General features: G+C 40.7%; 1 protein-coding gene across 5 annotated transcripts in view; it reads left to right on the top strand.

The window, feature by feature from the left end:
- The first annotated feature begins 439 nt into the window (after positions 1 to 439).
- The window catches only part of STK32B (serine/threonine kinase 32B), a 178,374-nt gene continuing 153,465 nt past the window's right edge, over positions 440 to 25,348 (top strand). Inside the window, exon 1 of one of the 5 annotated variants that reach the window (XM_040064468.2) lies at positions 440 to 522. Coding sequence is in view for 4 of the 5 variants with exons in the window: in XM_040064463.2 (XP_039920397.1) it covers positions 14,875 to 14,950 (76 nt within the window). In the remaining variant the exon portion in view is untranslated. Of the gene's footprint in view, positions 523 to 14,461; positions 14,544 to 14,684; positions 14,951 to 15,090; positions 15,207 to 25,348 lie in introns of those variants that run through there. The other 4 variants (XM_040064465.2, XM_040064463.2, XM_040064467.2 and 1 more) reach the window with 4 other exon arrangements.

Below are 25,348 nucleotides of genomic sequence, written 5' to 3'. Positions count from 1 at the left end.
TGCTGGCATCCACTTTGGCAGCTGGTGTCAGGAACAGGACAACTGATACTGTAACTTGATTAAAACTATCCGAGTTTGACCCTCACTTAGGACTTGGCTTGAGCCCTGAAACAGAGCTGCTATTAGACCAGAGCCTCTCTGAAATTGTATTATATTCTAGTGCTTTATTTTTTCCATTGAACACATTCCTCTCTCTCTCTCTCTCTTTATATTGAACTTTTATTTATCAAGATCTTTTTTTTTTTTTCAATAGGTTCTGATCACAGGAACTAAAGACACCAGGGATTTGTGGGCTGCTTGTATAAGGCTCAGATGGCCAAATATGAGGACAAACCATGAGATGTACTTGTCCTGCCAGACCCAGTGATAGGGGCCCCTCCTCTGCTGCCCAGGCAAAGCCCCTGAGGATCACAGCCCCTCATGGCAGTGAGTTCAAGGGCTCTCTGTCCTGGGGCTCCCTCCGTTACCTGCTTCCCCAAGTGGAGCAGAGGAAGAGCCAGAACGTGGATGGTCCTGTCTTAGGTGAGCAAAAGCCAAGAGGTGCCAGTGTTTGATGCTGCAGTGATACAGAAAAATGACTCCACTCATGGTGAAAACATCGCAAGCTCTGCAATGGATGCTGCAGCTTGTTTTACTAAAAGTCACTCTTAGGTAAGGATAAAGCTTTTACAGGTGTTTTGGGCAGTGTTGAACACACCATCACTTATTAGCAAATTAGTTTATTAGCATTCTATTAGTAATTAGAAAGCAGATACTTAAAAACTAGGATAAGACTAATGCAGATGAGGGTGTTTCTTTCTGCTTCAGTTTATTCTTGTGCTTAGGCTAACATTAAATTGTAGATGTGACAACTATATTCTTAGAAGAAAAACAAAATTATTTTGGGTTAGACTGCTGATGTTGAAAGGTTCTTGCTACAGAATTGGTGTATAAATTACTTGAATTTCCAGTGCAATCCCTGAAAGACCTTCAGCTGTGTTAAGAGACCAGCACTGGATGCTGACCTTTCTTTCAAAGAGACCATTGATTAAAAGATGATATGTTCTTCTTGGGGTAAAACTCAAGGTTCACAGCCTGCTGGTGAATTCAATGAGGGCACCCTTTGACTTAAAACTGTGTGTGTGTGTGTGCCAAGAGCATGAAAAACACCCAGAAAAAGTTGTGGACAAATACTTGTGTACAAATACCTACTCAAGCGAGGTATACTCAGGTGGATTCTGTGCTGGAGCTTTTAATGCATAATGCAGAAACTAATGAATCATGTGGCCCCTGGTCCTTCTGAAGCATAGGTGCCTTAGAGACTGTAATGATTTCTTGCGGGTTTTTTTCTGTGCTTTTTTATTTTATTTCCTTCTGGCTCACAGCCTCCAGTGAGGGAATGAAATCTACTGTTAATGTAACTAGAGGATATCTGAAGCACAGAATAAGAAGACACTACGTGTCATTATCTACTACACCGCTGAGGGCTGGAGACTAATTTCCAGATGACTGCTGTATGGATTACAGCTTAGGGGGCAAAGCCATAGATCAAGACACCCACTGAGCTAGAAAATGTGTAAACATGTGGTGAAAAGATGATCCCTGGGTCACAGAACTTTGCTGTAACTTGTGCACACTTCTCTGTTTAACCTACTGCCACTTTTCTCTGCAGGTTGTTTCCTTACAGTCCATTAATAATGATGTATTTGCTTGTCTGGCAATTGCAAGCCTGCTTAGCATTTGTTTCATGAAATCAATAAGTGAAAAATGTCTGTGTTAGTATGGTGGATTTCTCACTGTTGTGTCTACTGGCATCAGTGAATCATTCCTTCTTGAGACAGCACGCTGAGAAGGTACTCAAATTTCTCTCCCTCCTGAGAGAACATACGCACATCTGAAAAAGTCTGTAACTGGTCTGGGGGCTTTGTGTACATGGGATTTTCAGACTGGCCAGCTCTTCCTTCAACAGTTCTCCCTAGAAGAAGAAATGCCATTTTTGGAGTTTCATTCATCTGGCAGCATTTATGATGCATTTGTCTTTCTAAACAGTTTCCTCTGTTTGGGTTTAAACCCAAAAAGCAAACTCTTCCTTTGTACTACCACTTTGGTATCTGGTCCAGAGAACAGAGAGCTTTCATGGCACCAAGAACTTGGCAATCCTTCTCCAGCTCATGTATTCAGCTTCAGAAGGCCTCAGCTCAATTCCTGTCACTTTAATGTCCATAATTCTCTAATGGAGGCTCATTTGGCACTGGACAGACAAGTGCAGTGCCAGCCACTGGACTGTGTGTGCCACATGCTTGAGAGTTGTTTTCTTCCCTGTGGTGGTTTCAGTCTTGATGACACTGAGGACTGAAAATGAAATATTTTGAGCTGGTGTCTTGCTGAGAGTGAGGATGAAAACCCTGAGGGCACGGGGAAGTGGGAGAGCACAGAATGAGCTGTGGACAGGCAATCGTGGTGGTAAATGACCAGAGAGCTCTGCACTGCATAAAGGAAGAGAGCACACACAAGTTGTGAGTTCAAGCAAGCATGAGCTGTGTGTTCAATGCTGCCTAAAAAGAATTTCTGATCTTTTTGGCAAGAAAGTAAATGTTGAAACAAAATTTAGGAAGAAAACACACATTCAGATGTGTTTCAAGCATAAAGTGCCACTGGCTTGGAATGTATCTATTCAGTAACTGAACATACCACACCTCTTTAGGTACGGGTAACATGTAAATCAAAACCAAAAATAAATTCATTGATTCTTTCACCATATTTTGCTCAGATTTTTACAATTTTGCCTCCTTTTTCTTCCTGTGTAATATTCACTTTCAAAAGCAGCTTTTAAAGCGCCTTTAGTAGTTGGGTTACTGAGTACTTCAGTAACTACACACACCTAGAGTCTGCACACTAGGATGGATATTGCTGGAGGCTCATTTTTCCCTTGGTCAGTGCAATATAGGAGGTGTATTCTGACTCCTCTGCACATACTACCTTCTAAACAATCCTGTAGTACTCTTCTTAAGAAAATGGGATGCTTTCTGGTTGATTAATTTTCAGTAATCAACTGAAACCAAATTGCTTTGAAACCAGCAAGAGTACATATTTGCTCCCAAATTTCTGGCGTGCCCATGGGCCAGAGTAGATCAGCACGAGCTGGGGTGTTTGGCCCCTCACACTCTTGCTGTTACCCCATTCTTGTGAGATGACTCACATGGAAACCGCCTGGATTTCTGGAAAATCCTCATTAGTGAGCACACTCTCAAATACTTCCTGCTGGAACAAGCTCCAGTGCCCCGTGTGAGAAAAGGGCTCATAGCAGGACCAGTTAATATCAACAAACTTCACCACCAGCATAATTTTATAACAACATTTCCCTTTCTGTGTTTTTTATCCCCCTCCAAGGGCTGTCGGTTGCTGTATTGAAGATTCCTGTAATTTTAGCAATAAGGCACAGCAGGCTCCTTTCAATCAACAGCAGCAGCGTCACAGCAAGAAGCAGTAACACATTTCCCTCCAAGCAAGCAGGCTCTGACTTCATTCAGGCACACAAATGTGTTCCAAATCCCAAATCACCATCTCCCAGCCCAGCAAGACAAAGGCTACAAACTGAGTTGAAACAAAACAGATAAGCAAGATAAAACTTTGTCTTCCTGCAGAAAAAATAACCCAAATATTTGCACTTTGCCTACCTGCAGGAGCTTCTGTTCCTTCCCACGGTCTTGCTGCAGTTTCTCCTCTCCAGGCTGAGGGGTAAAGTGCTTTGCAGGGTAAACATCACACTTTGACCTGCAGTTGGAAACTTCTCATGCTTTTCAGGAGACACGGAGGGACTCCTACTTTTGGGAATGTATGAAATGAACCAAATGAAACAGTTTTCACAAGCTACCTTCAGTGATGCTAATCAGATTTTGGCTTCAGAGTAATGAAAGCAGAAGCCATGTTTTCTTCAGCTTCTTTAATTTCCAGTTCACCATTTGCATCGCTGCTTTAGGCTCAGTTTCCATCTGGAAGATGCAATGGGGCTTTCCTCATGGAAAATACACACACAGGCAGAAGAATGGATGTGGCAGCTGGCAGTCACTGCTGAGCATCAGCATTTTTAAGTCTCTACTCATGAATGTTTGTTCAGAAGCAGAAGAGACAAGCACCTTTATATGCACAGAAAAAATATCCTCCTGGAAGCTAGATGCATTTTTAAGGTTGTAGCAGGAATGATAATTGTCTGTAAATGTCATGATTCCCAAAAACGTACTCTAAAGCTATTTTTAAACATCCTTAAAGGGAGGTAAAATCATAAAACTCATATAAAAACCACATATTATATTGTGTCACCAGTTGTAGAAAATTTTGTGTATTTGTTACTGTACTATTGCCTCTCTCCATTCTCTTTCATGAAGGAGTCCAGGAAGATAAAACAGAATTCAGGAAAGATGTAAAATGAACAGGCTTGAAGGGTGAAGAGCACTGAAGTTTTCAGTAGATTCAAAAAGTCTTAAAATCTAGACCAAGTTGTCATAAGTCTCATTTCTGTATCAGGACAGGAGAAATTGGATCCCCATTCAGTGTTGGTTGCCTTTTTTATCTTCTTTCCTGAGTGATTGTGTCCTGAAAAGTCAGAAAAATTTCAGACATATGAAATGACCCTTTAATAGATCTATACTTTTTGAAAAGTTTAAGTACTTTTTAATCATAAAATTATTTTAAAGGCATAAAAAATGCAAACATTAAGATATTTTAAAAGCATAATTTTACTGTAAATTTAACCTTTGACAGAAGTTTCTTTCCTGAATTTAACTATGCCATCACACAGATTTTTCAGAGGAAAACAGTGCTATAATATCTGAACAAAATAAACACATGGAATAATAAGGAATTTCTTCACACTCTAAGGACTTACAGCTCCATCAGATAAATGGCATCAACAGAGCTGCATATACTTGGAATCCTAGAAAGTCCCAGAGAGCATGAGCAGAGCAAATTTTCCCCTTCTGTGTTGACTAGTCTGTGTAGAAAGAGCTCCTTCCCTTCCTAACCAAGCATGACTATGCCAAACTGGGTATCCAATTGTACTTTAACAAGAAAAAAATTGCTGTTGCAAATGTATGTTATCCTGCAGGATTCCCCCCAGGAGCCAAACTCATTTCTCACAGCTGACTGGCTCCCAGGGACAGCTGATGTATCTGGCTGTGATCCGCCCATCACCTGCACCCATGCATGGTACTGAGGACTTTAAGGTACTGAGGACTTTAAATAGGCTGTCTCTCCTGGTATTTTTACACATTTTTCTGTTTGAATCATTGTTTGAATGTAAATTGAGATAAGCTGTAGTGTAACATGGAACTCAATGCTGTTGTGACTGTACATAACAAGAGAGTTTTATTCATGACTGGTTTTCCGTAAGATACATTTTCAGATTTTTTTTTTTTTTTTTTTTTTTTTTTTTTTTTTTTTTTTTTTTTTTTTTAGAGAAGGAGGAAAGAAAGAAAGAAAGAACGGGTAAACTCTGCAATTGGTCTCATGATATGTTGCTTAATGTTCATGATAATGACAGAAACATTGGGGGTAGGGGTTGGGAAGGGAGGAGGGAGGCAAAAAAATCATGAAAGAGAGGCTATAACATTTAGAAGCCTGGAGATGTCTTCTCTATCTATATTAGCAATCAGTTCAGTGCTGTTGGACCAGATCTGGGGTGGGAAAGAATGGTGCTGAGGCTGTAATATCCATACTGTGTGTGTGTTTTGGGGATTCACTTGGATGACCTCTCTTCTGGTGCCATGGGCTGAATGCCCAGTACCATCAGGCTGCACGGGGTGCACTCCTGCAAGGCACCTTCCAGGTCCGGTGCCTCCCAAAGGAATCCAGAGCTGGATTGACTCAGCTGTGAGATTTGCTAGAAAAGTGCACTCCTGGGTTAAAACCAAACCAGCAATGTCCATGCAGCCAGGGCTGGGGGAAAAGATGCATCTGGTCACAGTCCTAGGGACATGTGTGCTCGGGACATCTCTGCAGTAGTTTCACTTGAGGGAAATCCTAGAGCAGAGAAGACAAACATACCTTCATGAAAGCTTTATTTGTCTCGTTATTTTCATCAAACTAATGCATGATCGGGGAGTAAAAGGAGCCTAGTGGGTTCATGGAAATATATTTTAGGGAGATTGGCGATGACTTTTGTTCTATAACAAGGTTCTGACAGATAGCTGGGGTCTTGTGTTAATTAGATATGATTCCAGTAAATGTAATAGCAGCAAAATGCTTTCCCGTGCTTATGCGTGACCAAAGGTAAATTACAAAGTGACAGATACATAATTCCTGCTATTTTTCATAAGGTGTAATTACATACCTCTAACTTTCCAAACCCATGCAGTTCTCAAGCACCACTGAGCCTCACTTGCACCGCACACTTAAGCCTATCCCTCCTACTCTGTCTCTTCCACCATCCTATTGCACAGATTACAGTCTTGTATGCATATACTGAATGTACCTGCAGCAAATCTCTTTATGAGACAAGAGCAGAGAGAGAGGTGATTAAATCTGAAGAAGAGCAAAGCAAACACATCTGAGGAAAATGTAGATATATTTCTTAAGACTACAGTGTTGTTCTTTAGCTTTTCTGTCCTGAAATTTATCAGCAAGTATTTATTTTCTATCCTCTAAGCAATTAAGGTAGTGCTAATTAATAAAATAACTAATTTCAAGAACACTTATAATACTTTGAATTCTCATTTCTTTTTTCTGCAGGCACATGAACATCTTTAAATTTTGTTCATTTGCTCTGTAAATTTGAATGTGAATTTTCCCCCCTTTGCTGCAAACTTGAACAATTCATGAATGCATCTATCTAGGCTTTACTGTGATGTATTTTAGCAAATGGAATGCGTTATTCAGCAACTAATGTTTTCCTTTATCTTATACATCCAATTATTGTTGATAACAGTTAATCCAGGTGCCACTTTTGTGAAAAAATTGCTTTTCTTTCTTTCATTTCTCAGCTACCTGTGTTCAAAACCATTGTGGTTCCTCAACTTGCATGGTTTTATCATGTGAATTCAGCAGAGGACTTCAGTTTTCAAATAACAAGCTTATATTTTCTTATCTCTAAGATGAGAATACAAGTCTTGAGCAGCTTTGGATTTTTATGTCCAAATGAAAAAAAATTAAAAAAAAGGAACCAAAACCTACATAAAACCAAAATGAGAAGGTGTAGCTACACTCCTGAGAAGAAAAGAAACAAAGAGAGCTGTAAGTCACCCTGGCACCCCTATTTAAGTGTTCTGCCTTAATAACCCAAGTGTAATAGCTCTAAAAGAGCAGCCTCTTAACTATTCTTCAAAGTAGGGCTCTTCATCACTTGAGCTACTTTATGAGTTCTTGAAAGACACACTGCAGGCTAGGAAAGATTGGGAAGTCTATAATTTTATATCAATCAATGCCGCTGATAAATTACTAGTCACAAGAAAGGACGTGACAAAACACAATAGGACAAGTTATTAATGGAGAATCCCCAGTGCTCCAGATACAGCTATATTACATGATGAGAGGAAGAAAAAAAATCGTTAAGCAATAAAGCTTATTAAGCAGCTAAGATTGAGGGGAACATAAACTACACAGGGCTGGTACAGGCTGTGAAAGAGAACAGCTGAGCTATTACAGTGCAGGGTAATGGCAACACTGCAGAGCAGAAGAACAGCAGAGCAGGCTGCCCCAGGAAGCGCAGATCCAGCATGAGCTCCTTTGGAATACCTAACTGTGGGGAGGGGCAGGAGGTATGTCAGGTGCTGGAACCAGTTTGTCTCTCTAAAGAAAGGAAAAGAACTCCAGATGTTTTCATTTGCCACTTCCTTATGTTGCAAGAAGCCTACTTTGAAACATACACTTTGTACATGAAAACACCTGTTGGAAAGACAAAGAAGTGTGTAGTGGTCACAGATCATGAGCAGCAGGACTGGAACATGGGGATCCCAAGCCACAGTTTCATGCCCAAGCTCATGAATATGCTCAAATACATGATGCTTCAGTAAGTTGATCAGAACAGTGTCCTGTGGTCTCACAAGTCTTTTGTCCTATACCTGTTTGGACAACCTCAGAAGGCATAGAAAAATTCCTTTCCAACATCCCAAACACAAAACCAAAGGCTGTGACCAAAACCTGTACAGGCAGAAAATATTCTGTCCATGCTTCCTATTCATGTTCCTACATGCAGTAAAGACCAATCTCTTGACTTTTGACTTTTTGTTATACTTTTTTTGGTCTTGCGTCACTTTACTCTTCTCCACCACAGCTGTTTCAGACTAAAGTATTGCCAGGGATCTTAAGAGGACTGCCACACATAATCCTGCAGACAGATGACACCAAACTTCTCCAACTGCAGTTGTACCATTGGGGTTTGCTTTCTCACACCCTGAACTTCAGAACTTCAGTCATATCGAGGAAGGTACTTAGGAAAATATTTCATAAGTTTTCCATGCGATTTCTATGCTGAGGGAAATAAATATTGCATACCACGCTGAAGTCCACGGAAAACAGGTAAAAGCTGCAAAGGAACAAAATGCTCTCTATTTTGAAGTGATTTCTGCTATATACTGCAGTGAAAATTGCTTAGGATTTATCAGTCTGAGATTCAGTGTAACAGTGTCAAATCACAAGATGGGCATAATGGACGTGATCAGGCTGTGGCTGAAGCCAATTGCAAAAACACAACTTGATAGCAATATGTCCAAACTGGGGCCAGCAATTCTGGACCTGTAATTACTTTCGACCTTAGATTCCAGTAACCATTTTCTTTGCGCTCCTTGAACAGGCATATGAAGCTGATTTCCTTTCTATAGACAATCAACTTCTGATGGACTCCAGTGGGTTGGGGACTCTTTCGAGAGCCAATGTTGGACTGGTATTTGCTGTGCAAGTAGGTAATTTAATCTCATTTGATTACTTGGCTGGCATCCCAGTATTGTACTGATAAAGTATATATGACAAGTAAGACTAGAACTTAACTAGAAGCCCAGCCCTAAACCTACTGTTATTAGGACTCCGGTGTATTTGATGTAGTACAGAACCAAACTCCCCCTATTTATCTATTTAGGTTCTGTACAAACAAATTTTTCCAGTTTTGCTCTAATACTTACTCAGGCATCCTTGTTCTTCTTGCTCTTTATGTCCTTTGAAAGGTGGTAGAAGTTTTCTATGATTTCCTAAGTTCAGCTGAGACTATCCACTTTCTTTTTCTCCTGAAAGAAGGCTGAAGATACAGCAGGTCTAAGTAAATGGTCACTATTGTGGTATTGTGTTGTGTTCACACAGATGCAGTGCAAATTAAGGATCTGGCTGGCAGCCTTTTACGAATAACCTTTAATGAAATCTGTCAGCATCCCTGTAAAATTGATGATGGGAAAAGGAACACTCCATTCTAACCATGAGATTTGATTGTGCATGACTTGTCCATGAATTTATTCCATACTCCATTACCTTGGCTATAGATGCTCACACAAATCCATGCCTGGTAACCCATACTGGGATTAGTCCAAGCCCTTAGCTCAGGCAGCAGGTCACAGATCATGAGCAGCAGGACTGGAACATGGGGATCCCAAGCCACAGTTTCATGCCCAAGCTCATGAATATGCTCAATTACATGATGCTTCAGTAAGTTGATCAGAACAATGTCCTGTGGTCTTCCAAGTCTTTTGTCCTATACCTGTTTGGACAACCTCAGAAGGCAAAGTAAAGGAAACTTTGTTCTGTGCTTGGACCTGTTGTTGGAAACTTTGATCTATGCTTGAACTTATACTCTGTCTCTTGCATGGATATGCCAGATGATGCCAATTAGACTCACCAGTTTTCATAGTTAATCTCAATAAAACTCTAGGGTTTTAATGTTATTTTGAAAGAATTTTAGGAGAAAGAGTTTTCTCCAAATTCATCTGGAGTGAAATAGGAATCATTCAATTTGCAGTCTCTGGCCTTTTTTCTGGGAACGGCAAGCACTTATGCCTGAAGAGGGACTAGAAGACTATCAGCATGTACTTCAGGTTCTTACCTCTTGCTTCATTCTTTAGCAAATACTCCCAATGCATAAGTTCTCTAAAAAATCATAAATATGAGCAGAGGATGTATTCTGAGAACAAACTACAGAAAGACAAATTTTTCTTCTGATTTCAGCATGTTCTGCCTTTTATCACATCCTGCTGATCTGAAAGGGGTCAGAGGAGAGGATACATGGTTTGGAAGCAGAGTTTGAGCAGATTTACCGCTGCTTCAGCTGACATAGCGAACAGCCAAAGTGAGCTTACTGCAGTCCTGTGCAAAGTCAAAGAATGGAATGGAATGGAATGGAATGGAATGGAATGGAATGGAATGGAATAGAATAGAATAGAATAGAATAGAATAGAATAGAATACTGGTTTCCAAGGAGGAGACTTTTTGAAGTCATAATCTTTCCTTTTAAAGTAATCTTAATCATAAAGATAAAAGATGCTATTTTAATATCTTTTTTGTTAACTCCAGGATAGTATTCAAACACAGAAATGTCAGTGCAAACAGTCTGCAATTTACAAATATTAGCATATCAACAAGATATGCTGTGAAATCAAGAACAGTAAGGTCACCCTCACCCCATAAGTCTCATCAGAAGCATTTTAATGCAAAAGCTGTAATCACAGAATTACTGGCTTTAAACCACTGAATTCCCTGAGGGAAGTTTTATAATGCAAAGGAGTGTAATCATATTTGATTTTCTTTATTGCTAACACTGCATGGAGATCTGAAAAACTCACCATTAATCTAAGCCAGACAACATAGGCCTTAAATGAAAATGTAAAACAATGTCTTAAAATGATGTTCATGCTGATTGCAGGAGGAAGGGGGAAAGAAAAGAGGGGGAAGAAAAGAGCTCTATTAGACTGTCCTTTTTCCCTACTGTGTTTTCTGCATAGCCTATGCAGCAGTTACCTGCTAAAAATAAAACGTGTTTTTAAGTTTAGAAATTTGTTTATTTCAAGTAAAACCTGGTTGTCTTTTCAGAGAAAAGATAAGCATGAGAAATTTGGCTTGGTTTTGGTCTTGTAAGACTTAGAAACTGCTTGTAGCTTAGAAATCTCTGTCCCAGAAGAATAAACATTTAATTATTCTGAGAATTCTCAGGCTTCAGAGAACTTTACTGATATGCATGATGTTATGATAGAGAATTTCAGACTTATTTCTGGTTTACAAAAGCAATTGGAAAAACATATGAGTAATTGTTCTTGAAGAGTTGTTTCTAAATTTGAAGCACATGCAGTGGAATTCAGATTGTTCTGAATATTTTTAAGAAAAAAGATACTGGAGTTATGCATCTGTTCAGAGTTTAGCACGCATTCAGGGTTGCAAAGGACAAAGGGGAACCCAGGACCACGTGAATAAACAGCTCATGTGTCCAAGGCTTGATATTACTTATGTCAAAGATACTGGAAAACTGCCACTGGTTTCCTTGAGTCCCTGCTGAGCTCTGAGCACACATTTAAGCTTCGTGCCATTGGACACCATTATGTAAACAACTTCTGATTTAGTTGCACTGATGCTCCCAGGAAGATGATGAGTATCATACAAACATATCTTAGTTAAGAGCAAAGACACTGATGCAAAGAATATATTGCATTGCTTTCAGAACAGCAAATCAATTCTTGACAGACTAATTTTTTTTTTGTCTGTTTCTATGGAAAATTACCATGAAGGATAATATCTGGCACTACTCAAGTGCAAGAGCTATAGAGGAATATAATGTTATCAATTAATAAAAAATAATGTCTCATCAATACTTTATTACTAAATGCTAATTTTTCACATCTCACATTAACACAGCGTGCCATTTGTCTTAACCTCCTAGCTATGCAGATTTATTGCAAAGCTGTCAAAAAAGAGTCAAAACGACACACCAGTCTAGTTGGAGTGACTAATTAATAGACAGATGCAACTCATTGTTCTGTAAATTGTTTCAACTGTTTTGGTTGATGATGGGCCTTGCCATATGAAGTCAAGAAAGTCATCTCAGAAAACTCGTTAAACTTCTGGTCTATGTGAGGGAAGTCAGATGTAAAAGAAATAGAACAGCTCTTGGAGGCAGTTGTAAGTAGTTTATAATGAATTTGGTTTTTTCCTGAATGCAATGGAGTACCAAGCTGTTTCTGCTCATTCCTCATATCTATATTCTATGGGTGGGTTTCTTGTGTGTAAAATGGTCAGCCTGGGGACTTATTGGCAAATTAGTTCCTCGTGTTACTTGGAAGGTCACTTCAAAACACTTCCACATGAATCGAAGCCGTTAGATTGACTGGCTGTAAGCCCTTAGCTCAGGCAGCAGGTAACTCTTATCAGCTGAAACCTAAGTGCAGTCCTCCTTGTTCCTGCCAAAGAAAATGGATTAACATCAAGTGCCAGGTTGGCTAGTTAATCCAAAAGAGAGCTGAAGGTCTGTGATTTCTAAATACGACTGCTGTCTTCTGGTTGAAGGAACACAAACTCAGTAACATGACATTATTTCTGCTTCTGACTGGGTGACTAAGTCTTTGAATGAGTGAGTAATAAACAAAAGAATAACAAAGAGTAAGTCATGCTTTCCAGACTCCATCTTAGAAGAATAATCATGGATCAAAGTTTTGAAAGCTTCCCTATTTCGCAAATGCTTTCAAATGGAAATAATGTTAAACCAAATAATTCAAGTAAAGGACATCAGCAGGTGATACAATCTGTCCGTGTCTACTTATGGAAAAAATGTCACCATGTCTGAATATATCAGTTTTCTGGGTTTGTAGAGGCTGCGAGCTCTAAGTTCTCAGCCACACAGTGCAGGATCTTACCCACTTCATTTAAGTCTAGTCAACCTTTCCCAGAGAGGTTATAGCAGCATTATATTGGGTTCAAACACAGGTGGTGAGAGTAAGTAAGGCAGACAAAAATCATAGACAAAGAGACTGGAAAGTCTTTCACTTTGTAGTATTTGTTCTTGGGCTTCTCTAAACAGCTGTGCAGAAAGAAGGGTGGTAAATATTACAGGAGTATGGTAAAGCTTTTCTGCCTCTATATATGGAGATACATATACCCTGGCTTCAGTCTTCTATTCCTTCTCCCTATTCTCCCTATTCTACCCATGTAACAGTGAAGAAGCCAACAATGCAACTTCCGTTTGATTTTTTTTTTTTTTTTTTTTTTTTTTTTTTTTTTTCCCTGCAGGTTTCCTCTGCAGGAACTGCAAAGACATTGACCTGGATACAGTATTAATATAGGTATTTTTTTTTTTTACATGTTTCGCTTTGGAGGAAGTGCCAAACGCAATTGTTTCTACTTTACCTCGAAAGTTGCTAAGGGTAGAATTTTTGTAAGGGAGTGATACAGCTATTTCTGTCTATAAATATCAACAGCAAACTTAGAAAGCTCTCATTGTTTGCTACATGGCAGGTGATCTGTGTTATTCCTTACCAGTGCTGGCAGTTTTCCCTAATGCGCTTTCAGAGGGGAGTGATTTCCAGACACACGTGTATGCATGTACACGTATATATATTTATCCATGTCCATCTCCACACACACATGTATACATATATTTGTTTACCTGTGTCCATCTCTACACACACAGATGTGTATACATGCACGCATTTCCCCTTTCCCATCTCCGTACACACACACACGTGCACACACACACACATTTCCCCTTTTCCATCTCCGTACACACACACATATGTGCATACACACACATTTCCCCTTTCCCATCTCCGTACACACACACACGTGCACACACGCACACATTTCCCCTTTCCCATCTCCGTACACACACACACGTGCACACACGCACACATTTCCCCATTCCCATCTCCGTACACACACACACACACACACACACACACACACACACACACACACACACACACACACACACACATATTTCCCCATTCCCATCTCTGTACACACACGCACACACGTGCACACACGCACACATTTCCCCATTCCCATCTCCGTACACACACACACACACGTGCACACACACGTGCGCTCACATTTCCCCTTTTCCCCCTCCCCGCACCCCCGCTCCCGCCCGGCCCTCTCCGGCGCCCCGGCGCTGCCCGCTGCGGGCGGCAGGTGGCGCTGCGGGCCCGGGCTCCCCGCGCCGCGCCGCCCGCTGGGGCCGAGCCCCCGGGGCCGCCCCGCCCGGGGAACCGGGGGAGCAGCTCCCTTCGCTTCTTTTTACCGCTTCGGAAACTCGGCGAACTTCGGTCGGTCGCCCGCGTCCCTCCGGGCTGCCGCCGATGAACGCCCCCTCCCAGTCGGGAGGCAAAAACCAAAACCATTGGACTCAGGGCAGAGTTCGCCCTCCCGCCTCTGCCGCGCCTCGGGAGCGATGGGCACCCGGTGCTGCCAGCCCGGCCGGCGGCAGGAGCAGCTCTGCACCCACTCCCCATCAGACATCGCCGCCGGGAGGGCGGGCAGGGCAGGGCAGGGCAGGGCAGGGCAGGGCGTGGGGCCGGCCCCGCTGTCGGGGCAGGAGCGGGGACTCCGCGCTCCCCAGTGGAGGTCTGGGAGGAGGGAAAGCGGAGGAGGGATGATCCGCGAGGATCCAGGTAGATCCAGCTTTTACCGCTTACCAAAAGCCACCAGCAGCAGGACCTCCGCCTCCTCCCTCCCTCCCTCCCTGCCTCCCCCCCTCCATCCCTCCCTCCTCCCCTAACTCCCTCCCTCCCTCCCCTGCCCCTCCGCGATGAGAGAAGGGCCAAGTCGGTGCGCGCCAGCCAGCAGCGGTCTCTGCCAGGGGCAGACGGATCGCTTCCATGTCGCAGGGTGACTGCTAGCCCTGCGGAGGCTCCCCCGGCCGGGCCGGGCAGGCGGCGGGCGGGCAGCTGCCCCGTTACCGGGGTGCCGCCGGCGCGCCCCGCGGGATGCTGGCGGCGGGGGATGCGGAGCCGGCCGCGGACTAACATGGGGGGCGGCCACTCCCACAGGGCGCCCGTCTTCGACGAGAACGAGGACGGTGAGTGCGGAGCTGTCCGCGGTACCGAGCCGCGCCCCGCCCGGGCTGCCGCGGCGCCTCCGGCCGGGCGGGGTCCGGCCCCGCTCCGTGCCGAGCCGCGGATCCGCCCGCGGGCCGCCAGCTGCGGGAGCGCTCCCGGGGAAGCAGCGGGTGAGCCCGCCTTTGTCCGGCCATCCTCACCGAGACAGTAGGTGGCTGTTTCCAGGCACGGGCTCAAGTCTAGCACGTCGTCAGCTGGGGTTTAAGCACATGGCAGGTAACTTCAAACCTGCGCTTGTTTATGAATGGGCGCAGTTTGTGAGATGGATGCCCACGTTTTTAGTTTTGTTTATAGTCGTCTCTTTGCCCACCTGCCTGTTTTAAATGGTGATGTCCCTCTTACTCTGTACTTCTTCCATCACCTTTACTTTCTGAAACTTATTTTTAGCATGTTCTACTACTCTGAGTTTCTACTCCCTACCTAGATAATATGTCACAAGAAAGTGTATCTTGTAAAGTTTGTGGAAAAGTTTGCCTAATATGTGGTTTCTTTCCTCTTTATGCATTTCAATGTAATTTTCCAATGTAGATTGTATTTAATTGGAATGATGTGAATGCATTTCAATTAAAATAATTTTGGGTCTTGAAGCAGAGAGAACAGAATGCTCTTAGAAAGCAGATATTTGTATATTAACACAGAAATGTTTTTAATGTTACTTATGGGATAGATGATGCTGCATATCTGGACAATAGGCACTTAATTTTAAGGAACTCCCCCAGAAGTTCCCAATATATTTTATTAGGAAGTGATTGTGCCTTAATAGACTCGCATTGGCTGCCTGGGTTTCATAACAAGTCAAAAATATGTATGTTCTACCCTATATGTTCAGGGCACATGGAGATATTTGTGTTGTTTTGCTAGTAGGGGGGAAACGTCTAAATGCATGTAAAGTGCTTGAAAGGGTGGCTACATCTTTACTTGCATTTAAGATGAAATGATCATTTCCTATACCTTGGCAAAGCATGATGAGGTGTGGTTTAAAACATTCCATTGTTCGTGTGGGGAACTGGACAGATTGTTTACCGTTTGTGTATTGTGGAGCCATTTTCTTGTGGTGATAAAAATTTTAGACCTTTACAATAGGTCATGCTGTGTAAACATACAAGTGAGAAAGAGCCCCCCTTGCATCCCCTTAGGTAAAGTCTCAACCATGCACAACTGGTGTTGTAAACCTTGAGGTAACTCACTGAGAAATACTCCAGAGTGAAAGCATGCTGTTAATCTTGTCTAGACACCCTAAGGTGAAAAGATACCCATGCTCTTGCCTTTGAAAACTTATAATTGGGCTCTCTTAAGTTAGCAGTTTTCATGAATTATTACCACCTTTTTTTTTTTTTTCTTTTTTTTTTTTTTTTTTTCCCCCCCTCATTTACAAAATTGTGGTCAGAACATACTGAACATAGTTCAATAGTAAATTATTGCAGAAACACCTTCATGGCACTTAGTTCTCTTTCTATCCAGAAAGCATTTTTGCAGTGCAGCCATTATTAATGGCTAATAAAAAAACCCCCAAACAACACATGAAGTATTTATGGATTTCAATTAGGTCATTATTTGTTCTTTGCATGGTTTTGTTTTGTTTTGAGGTGGTTTTCCCCATTATGAATGTTCCTAACATAATCTTTTATTCTTCTTAATATATTTTGCTTGGCACAGCCATCTAGTTCAGAAGAGTCCATAGCTTTTGAAACAGTAACCAATCTCCAACAGTACTTGCAAAATAGTATTCAGGATGGCGTTTTCTCAACAAAGAGAAAATATGAGGAACTATCTCCTCTTTGAAAATGTATCTTACAGAATTTAATACAAAATGAAGCTGTTTTTTTCATAGTAGTTATAGAAGTCATCATTTCCCACAATATTGGACTCAATATGTAATTTACAAAAAAAAAAAAAAAAAAAAAAAAAAGCTAATGAAAAAGTAGAAAGTGGATTTGTTTCTTGAGATGGTATAATTGCTCAAAAATTGAATCAATTCATAGAGAACTAGAATAGGTAAGTTGTGAATGAAGATGTAAGAATATTAGAAACTGATCTATTTAGTGCATTGTGTATAATGTTACAACTGCCTCTTAAAATTATAAAAATGAGACAAAAGTATTGCCATTTTATATGCATGCATGTTTATGATGGATGTAGAATAAAACATGAATTTTGGAAGTAAAAGTTTAAGAGAAATAATCATCACTCTGGAAACTGTAGAAAAATGTTCCTGACTCAGTGCATTAGTTAATAAATAAATATATGGAAATAGTGTGTGAAGAGCACCCAGGTGCTGCCTGACAAGCCCATGAGGTGTCTGTTCCAGAATTACAACTCCTGCTTTCTGATGAGAAGAGGTGCTGATCCATTGAGTTGATCTAAAAAGTGTAAGCTGTATGTGGACTCCCTTCCATGCTCAGGATAATAGAAAAAGTATTCTAGAGAACCAGAAGCCTGAACGACATGCTGTTAGTCCCCAGTTATTACAGCCAGTACAATGCATCATCATACCCTAATCTTTTTAAAGGCAGTAATGCATGCCATTTTTACCAGCTACATTAGTTCTCTGTGTTCCATTTTTATTAGAAGGATCTTCCAGAACTCCTCTCTTTGAATAGTTAGAAACATCTGTTTTCCTGACTAGGTTTCTTAACCTACTTTTAAGATTTGTGTTTAATTCAAGTTTTTGTTAGTTTTAAATGGTCTCCCTCTCCAGGATTATTCTGGGGCTTTGATAGACAGCAAAAATGTCTCCTCTCACTCTTTGATTTGTAGGGAAACCTTTTTTATTTTTCTATAATTTCTACTGCTTTCTCATTTCCTGTGCCCTGCATCTGTCTGCATTTAAACCTGTCTTCGTTTCATACAGATAACCCGAATTACACACAAAATTGTAAGTGAGTTTTCACCAGGACCTTGTGTTGGAAAAAACACAACCCTTTCTCTACTGGAAATACATTCTAGTACAGCCTATAATTACTTACACCCTTTTCATGGACATACCATGTGGATAGTTCTGTTACCCTGTGGTCAGTGCCCTGCTCAGTAATTTCCACTGATGCACTCCAGTCCACGTTAGAAATTTTTGGTCATCCTATGTGCATGGCCTTTAGCAGGACTGAATTTTGGTCCATTTCTATTATTCATAGTCTCAAAGATGATCACTCACTTCTTTGCTTGCAACACTGATTCTTCTTTATGCAATGTTTTAAATTATGACCCTCTGATCATTCCATGTCAGTTATCAAGACCACCAAACACTTTGTGTAAGTATTCAGCTGGATCATATCCAGACTTAATCTTCTTTGCTGTTAACTCCTGCCATCCTCATATTTCCCATTTCTAAATAATATTTTTCCCTATGTTACTGCCGTGGTTTAACCCCAAGCAGAAACCCTCTCAGCCCCACACAGCCACTTGTTCAGTTCCCCCAGGTGGGATAAGGGAGAGAATCGGAAGAATAAAAGTGACAAAGCTTAGGGGTTGAGATAAAGACAGTTTATTCGGGAAAGCACATGCTGTGCACACCAAAAGGGAAAAACAAGGAATTTATTCACTGCTTCCCAGGGGCAGGCAGTGTCCAGCCATAGCCCGGAGAGCAGGGCCCATCACTGTCATGTGATGGTGACTTGGGAAGACAATTGCCATCACACTGAGTGTTTCCCCCTTCGTTCTTCTTCACCCAGCTTTAAATGTGGAGCAAATACCCATATGGTGTGGGATATGGTGTGGGATGTCCCTGTGGTCAGCTGGGGTCAGCTGTCCTGGCTGTGTCCCCTCCCAGCTCCTTGTGCAGCCCCAGCCTCCTCACTGGTGGGGTGGGATGATGGACAGAAAAGGTCTTGGCTATGATGGACAGAAAAGGTCTTGGCTATGATGGACAGAAAAGGTCTTGGCTATGTGGAAGTGCTGCTCAGCAATAGCTAAAATATCCCTGAGTTACCAGCACAGTTTCCAGCACAAATCCCAAACATAGCCCCACAGTAGCTGCTCTGAAGAAATTTAACTCTATTCCAGCTAAAACTAGCACAGATGCTGTCCTGTGTCAACTTAATGATCTTTGTATCCCCATTCATCTGTTTAGCACAGAAATAATAAGACCCACCTTTCCTTTTGTCAGTTTACCTTCACGTTAGTCAACTTTATATTTATACTTTCTTACATCTCATTCCACTGAAACTGAGAAAAATTAAATTTAAGCCAACTTTATCATCTACAAAATTAGTTTGTTATCAAGGAGAAATGTCTGGTTACTCATGTGCAAAGAACTTCTGGTAAAACCATGTTGTATTTATCTTTTTTTCTTCTTAATCTAGGTTAGGTCACAACAACAGCTAGGAACAGTCCAGGGAAGAGAGCCCTTTTTTTGCCTAGACCTTGTACTCTATGTCTAAAGACATAGAAAAATATGCTTCATTCCTTGATTTTTATTGCTGTATAGGTTTGATAGAGAACCAGATCTGGTGTTGTGTAGCATCACTACTTCTTACCAAAGCTAGACCCTTACATGGTGTGGACCTACAATTTTTTTTCAGACATTTAAAAAGCATTTTAAGCAAGGTACTACACAAATTCTCTAGTCAATTCAGGTAAAAGGAAACCAGTTTTGTTTTGGTTAATACTACTGAAGCAAAGGAACCTGACTCTCTTTGCTTTGAATATTTCCTATTCCCATAACAACTACCCTCTCCTGAATATGTATATCCAGTGCTACTATCAGGAAAGCGAAGAAGTAGATTTTTTGTCATGTTCAACTCTTCAGAAACAGCAATATGTTCACGAGAATGGCAATAGGAGCGTAAGGCTAATATTCACCATTGGTAAACGCTCCTTGCAGGTTCTCAGTAAATATCACAAGTAACCAATATATCAGCAATAACCTCATGACTGTAAAGAGTGTCTTTCATGCTGGATTTGCTTGACTGTGTTCTGTTAAAATTTCAATCATATTCAAAATGTGAAAATGAAATAATCAAAAAGAGCAATTTAAAAAAGTGCTGACTCAGGAGAGATATTACTACTATTGAACAGGAATAACGTATTTGTCTACATTGTGGAGGGAGATACTGAGGAAAGGATAGAAACAAAGTGTTAGAAGTTAGAAGCCAGTACTGCCAAGTGATATGGCAGTTGTATTTGATTATTTGGGGCTTAAAAAGTCCATTTTGCTACAGTTACTTTTAGAAATAAGTGTATTGAACTTTTAAAGAGTTTGGGTTTGCTTTTGTCATACATGACTTTACATTTAAAGTAACTATGTATTTCCGGAGAACCTTGCACTGAGAATCCTGTAGCTGCAGAGCTCTAACACCCCTCTGTGGAGGCCACTGTGACAGGCTGTGCCTTGGCAGTGTAGTCTTGTGTGGGGGAAACGAAGCATTGCAACACACCTTGGCTTATTCTCCATGGCCAGGACCTGATTCACTGCAGTGCTCGCGGATCTACTTCAAGGAAGTGCTGAAGTCCCACTTCCTTCCCTGAGCCATAAGGCTTTGTTCTGCTGCAGTGTCATAACTACAGAGCTCAATGGAAATCTTACGTACTAGAGAATATAGCATCCACCCTCTGGAAATAAACTTACCACTTGAAGTTGTAATTTAAAATTGATTTCTACCTCTCCTCTTTAGAAAAGCCTTCAGCTTAAATGAAGGATTTAAAACTGTCGGCGAGTGTCAGAAAACATCATTACTAAGTGGCTAGCTGCTGAAAAGACTTGTACTAAAAGCCTAAAACCCAGATAAAAAGCCTAAGAAAAATGCCTGCAATTGGTATGGATTCAGGTAGCTAAATTCTGAGCATAATGGCTGAGTTTGTGTATAAGTGCACAGAAAGCTGAAGAACTATAAGGTGACATTGGGAAAAATTGCAAACGAGTTTTACTTGGAACCAATTTAAAGCAATGGTTAAATGTCAAGATGAGTCAGAATTAGAAGAGAGCATTCAGTGTCCAGTTATTGTCAGAGATATGATGGTGCTCATCATCCTGCTGCCACACAGCTGTAATGGACAATGTCTGATGCAGTCACAGAGCTGCTGCACACAACTCGAATCACAGGGATAATAACACACTCTCTTCAAACTGTTTGTTTCACAAAATACAGGCCTAAAGAACAGATAAATAAAGGGCTGGAACCTAAATACCTTCTGTTAGAGAGAGTAGCAAGCGTCATGTGGGATCAATATTTCTGCTGGATTTTTAGTTTGTTCACGTAAGTTCTATGGTGTGTTACATTGCATTTGAATTATTTCCTTGCAAAGATGAATATTCCAGTTCCCTTTAGAACTGAGTTGGATAAGAATACCAAAATGTGATTTAAAAACTGTTCAAAGGCAGTTCTGTTGAAAACCGCAGCTGTCAAAGGCATTATTTTATGCTGAATATCAAAGTTTTAGATAAATTAGATCCAGACCACTGGATTTTTTTTATACTTTGGTTTATAACCATATTGAATTTTATACAACTTTATTTTTTATTTATTGAACTTTAGACAAGAAGTCGTAATTATGTGTAACGCAAAACACTTCAGAAACCCTAATACCAGTGTCTGTACAATCACAGAACAAAATAGATCAGGGTTGAGCTTACGCTTACAGCATGATATGAGACAGTGGGAGAATACAGACAGAAAGGAGAGCTCAGGAAAACAATATGATAATTTAAGGTAGCCACAGAAGCACCAAATGCAAAACTGTTATTGACAGTTTACATGGTCTGTGTCCAAGGAGGTTCAGAAGGAATATCGTGACATCACAATCACCATCAGCCCTCGTCTTCCTGACTTGGGCTTTGGTACAATGCACACAGATAGTGCGGACCTCTTCGGACACAAATTCTAATTGTAGGTGAAGTTTAAAACTGTATCAGTTTTCCCTTTTTTACAGGGAACTCTAAAGAAGAGGCATCTGGCACTTTCATCTTAGTTTCTTGCTATCTCAAATGAGCTGCATCTCTGTTCCACCATTTGAATATCCTAAAAATGTTGTGCAATATCAGATTTACCTTACAGGTAAATCAGGATTAGAACAAAGATTCTTTCCAGGGACAGGTAAAGTATTTGTCAATTGTACTTAACTTTGCGTCATCCAGAGTCAACAAAATCTCTGCCAGCAATATCTTAGAGATGGTCCAGATAAATTTTCAAGATCCTTCCTAATAGCATTTCCTACAATTCCAAGATTTAGTTTTCTGTTTCAATGGAAACATCCTTGTTGGGACCTCCATCTTATGAAAAGGCATCATGGAAGTTACTGCTGTTGCTTTTGTAGACTTCGAAAATTTGCAGAAGTTTTTGGCATAACACCTATCTCTAAGAGTGTGAAGGAATTTCTTATTGAGGAAGTGCTCAGGAGAGGTAACATTTTATCCAGGTTGCAATATGTGTTATGTAGTGTGCCTAGATATCAAGATAGGCTTTTTGTGAATAAGCATGAATAATTCAAAGTTAACCAAGCAGCGAGCAAGGTAAGCTTACAAACTCCTATTCAAGATCAAGGAAAATTTTGATTGTGAAATAAAATCAGAAAACAAGATTATTGTCTCAGTCTCAACACCATTGCTTTCACAATCCCTCCTTCACAAATTCAGACATTGTCTCCCATCCCTGCCCACAGCTGTTGCTTACAGTGAAAAGGCTTTGCTCCTTAAGCTGTGTTGCTGTTGTTTTCTGTGCCAAAAAGCAGGCTTTCAGAGAGTTGGGTTCTGAAGGACTGGAAAAGCTGAACGGTTGAAGGGGTGGCAATCTGACAAGTAAATGGATTTATCCCAAGATAAATGGTTTTCAAATGTACAGAGATATTAAACTGACTCTACTGCTCAATGTTGGCTTCATGTCTGGTAGAGTTCAAAAGATCTGACAGCTTCCCATAGAACAAGGAGGAGCAGATTTACCTCATCCCTCCTGGCTGCAGCACAACAGACACTGAGCCACGGATAGCACTTGGCATGAAAGTGAAAGAATTCCTTGATGTGTGGATGTGTGACTGTGGGTTACAATGCCAGCAGTAGCTACTAGGGAGAGATGCAGTTTTTTGTGAACTTTGGATACTATACTGTCCAATGAATGAAGTTCAGCCTGGAATCAAATGTTGTACCTGACTGAATTAGAAAATGGCCAAGAAATTTTTTGGGAAAAAAAAAAAAACATGGTAAGAAATTATGATCTTGTTCACAGATCCTCAGAGAGCTGTCTCACCAGAACTGTCTTTGTGCAATGTTTTCTAAATGTGGGCATAAAATCAAAGAAGGCAGGGTTTTGTTGGCCAAGCACAAGACTCACTCTTTTCCAGGTTTCTCATTAAAAAGCAGGCTTGAGAAGGCAGAAGGTGACACCTTCCTGAAGCAAAACCTGGTGGGCAGTGACACCTGTGACTAAGCACTGAAGAGTGGGATAGAGGAAAGAATGTCAAGTTATTTTGGAGGTTTCACAACATTTTGACTTAGCCAGAGTGAGTTATTGCTGAGATGATGGGAAAGGTGTGGAAGGGAAAAGGTTTCTACTGACATCAATCAATACAAAGTAAAAATTCTTAGACAATATTCAGTTAAGAAGGAAAATGTCTAGTTCAGTCTGGTAGAGGAGCTCCACAGCATCCTATCAGGGTAAAACGTGAGGGGAAGGAACAAAAAGTATGGGACCCCTGTCACCGAGACACACGAAGCAATCACACGCAGACAAGAGATTTTCGCAGAAGTTCTTCTGATCCAGCTCCCAGCTGAGAGAGCGGAGAGAAGAGAGCCCCTTTGTTTATTCTTTTACTTTTTATACATTTGTGGGTGTAGCAGAAGATTGGCTTTTTGGGGTTTCCACCCCTCAGCCTCAGTGGCCAGACCAATTGTCAGTTACAATTGTTTTCAGGTTAGAAATATGCAAACAAAGGACAGAGAATGAAAAACAAAGGGTTTGTTTATATTACTTCTGTGGGAAAGGTAGAAAAACTGCTCTAATATTCTACAGTAACTAAAAGATCTGACTCCATTTATGAAAATCAAAAGGCTAATAAAGAAACTCAGAAAAACCAGGGTAACAGGACACCCACCAAACTCAGCAGGAAAAGCCTGGACTTTTTGGAAGGAGAAGAGCAGCCGTAGTAAGCAGCATGAACATCAGAGGGTGTGATCTCTCTTGAGCAGTTCTACTCAGTTTTATGAACTAGTTGAATTGATTCCCTTGAATGACATTACTTACTGCCTAATGTAGGCCTGCACTGAACTGTTGTCTAATTTGCTGTTGTACTTTTGAACACTGCATGTATGTTTGCCTATGTAAACTTCCCTGCAGCAGGAAAAAGTAAAAGATTATTATTATGCAAACATGAAAAACTGAAGAGATCAATAAAAGTTGTTTTCTTAACTAAACCGTATTCTGAGTTTCCTTGGACTCAGTCAAAATTGGGCATGAATAGCAAATACAGGGTCTTGGAAAAAAAAAGAATAGGCAAAGGTCTTGGTTTTTTCCCCCTATGGTTAAAGAAGAACAAAGTTGGTTTACTTTCTAGGGTTCAGACCCCAATACATTATAGGTTTTGAAGAATAACACTGGGTTTTATTTGGCTGCACTTGATCCGAGGAAACTATTTGCTTTATCAGAAATATATATCAGTGTCAAATCACACTATCTGCAGATGAGAACTGGTAGGGCCGAAGATGCCTCCACCTTCTCAGTACAAGAGAATATTGAGCATAAATATGTTCATCAGACCTAGAACTGATTCTCTTAATACAGTATTTGATGGAACATCCTTTTACTTATTTTTAAAATCTTAGAAATTAACATTATACTGTTTAAATTTTACATTACATGTATAGAGTACAGTTTTATAGTTACACCAATATATACTATTTGTATACTACACTGTAGTACTGTACCTTTGCGAAACACACATTTTGGGAGGAAAGAAAGAAAGAAAGAAAGAAAGAAAGAAAGAAAGAAAGAAAGAAAGAAGAAAGAAAGAAAGAAAAGCAGAAAGAAAGAAAGAAAGAAAGAAAGAAAGAAAGAAAGAAAGAAAGAAAGAAAGAAAGAAAGAAAGAAAGAAAGAAAGAAAGAAAGAAAGAAAGAAAGAAAGAAAGAAAGAAAGAAAGAAAGAAAGAAAGAAAGAAAGAAAGAAAGAAAGAAAGAAAGAAAGAAAGAAAGAAAGAAAGAAAGAAAGAATCTGTTCACTGCTGAGTCCTACCACACTTTCCCTTTCAAATTCCTCACTAAAATCTGACAAATAGAGTGAAAGCACTGCATGTGACATGTATTCATCTTGTTCACCCCAATGTTATACATTGGTATATTCCCTTAGGCAGTCAGCATTCACCACAAATATCCATCAAGGACATGAATAGGTCATACTTTTGTATCACAGAAATAAGGACTTCCTTCCTTTTGTTCCCA

The sequence above is a fragment of the Hirundo rustica genome, chromosome 5, assembly GCF_015227805.2.
Source record: "Hirundo rustica isolate bHirRus1 chromosome 5, bHirRus1.pri.v3, whole genome shotgun sequence".
Classification (NCBI taxonomy): Eukaryota; Metazoa; Chordata; class Aves; order Passeriformes; family Hirundinidae; genus Hirundo; species Hirundo rustica.
This window is presented reverse-complemented; position numbering and strand designations above follow the sequence as displayed.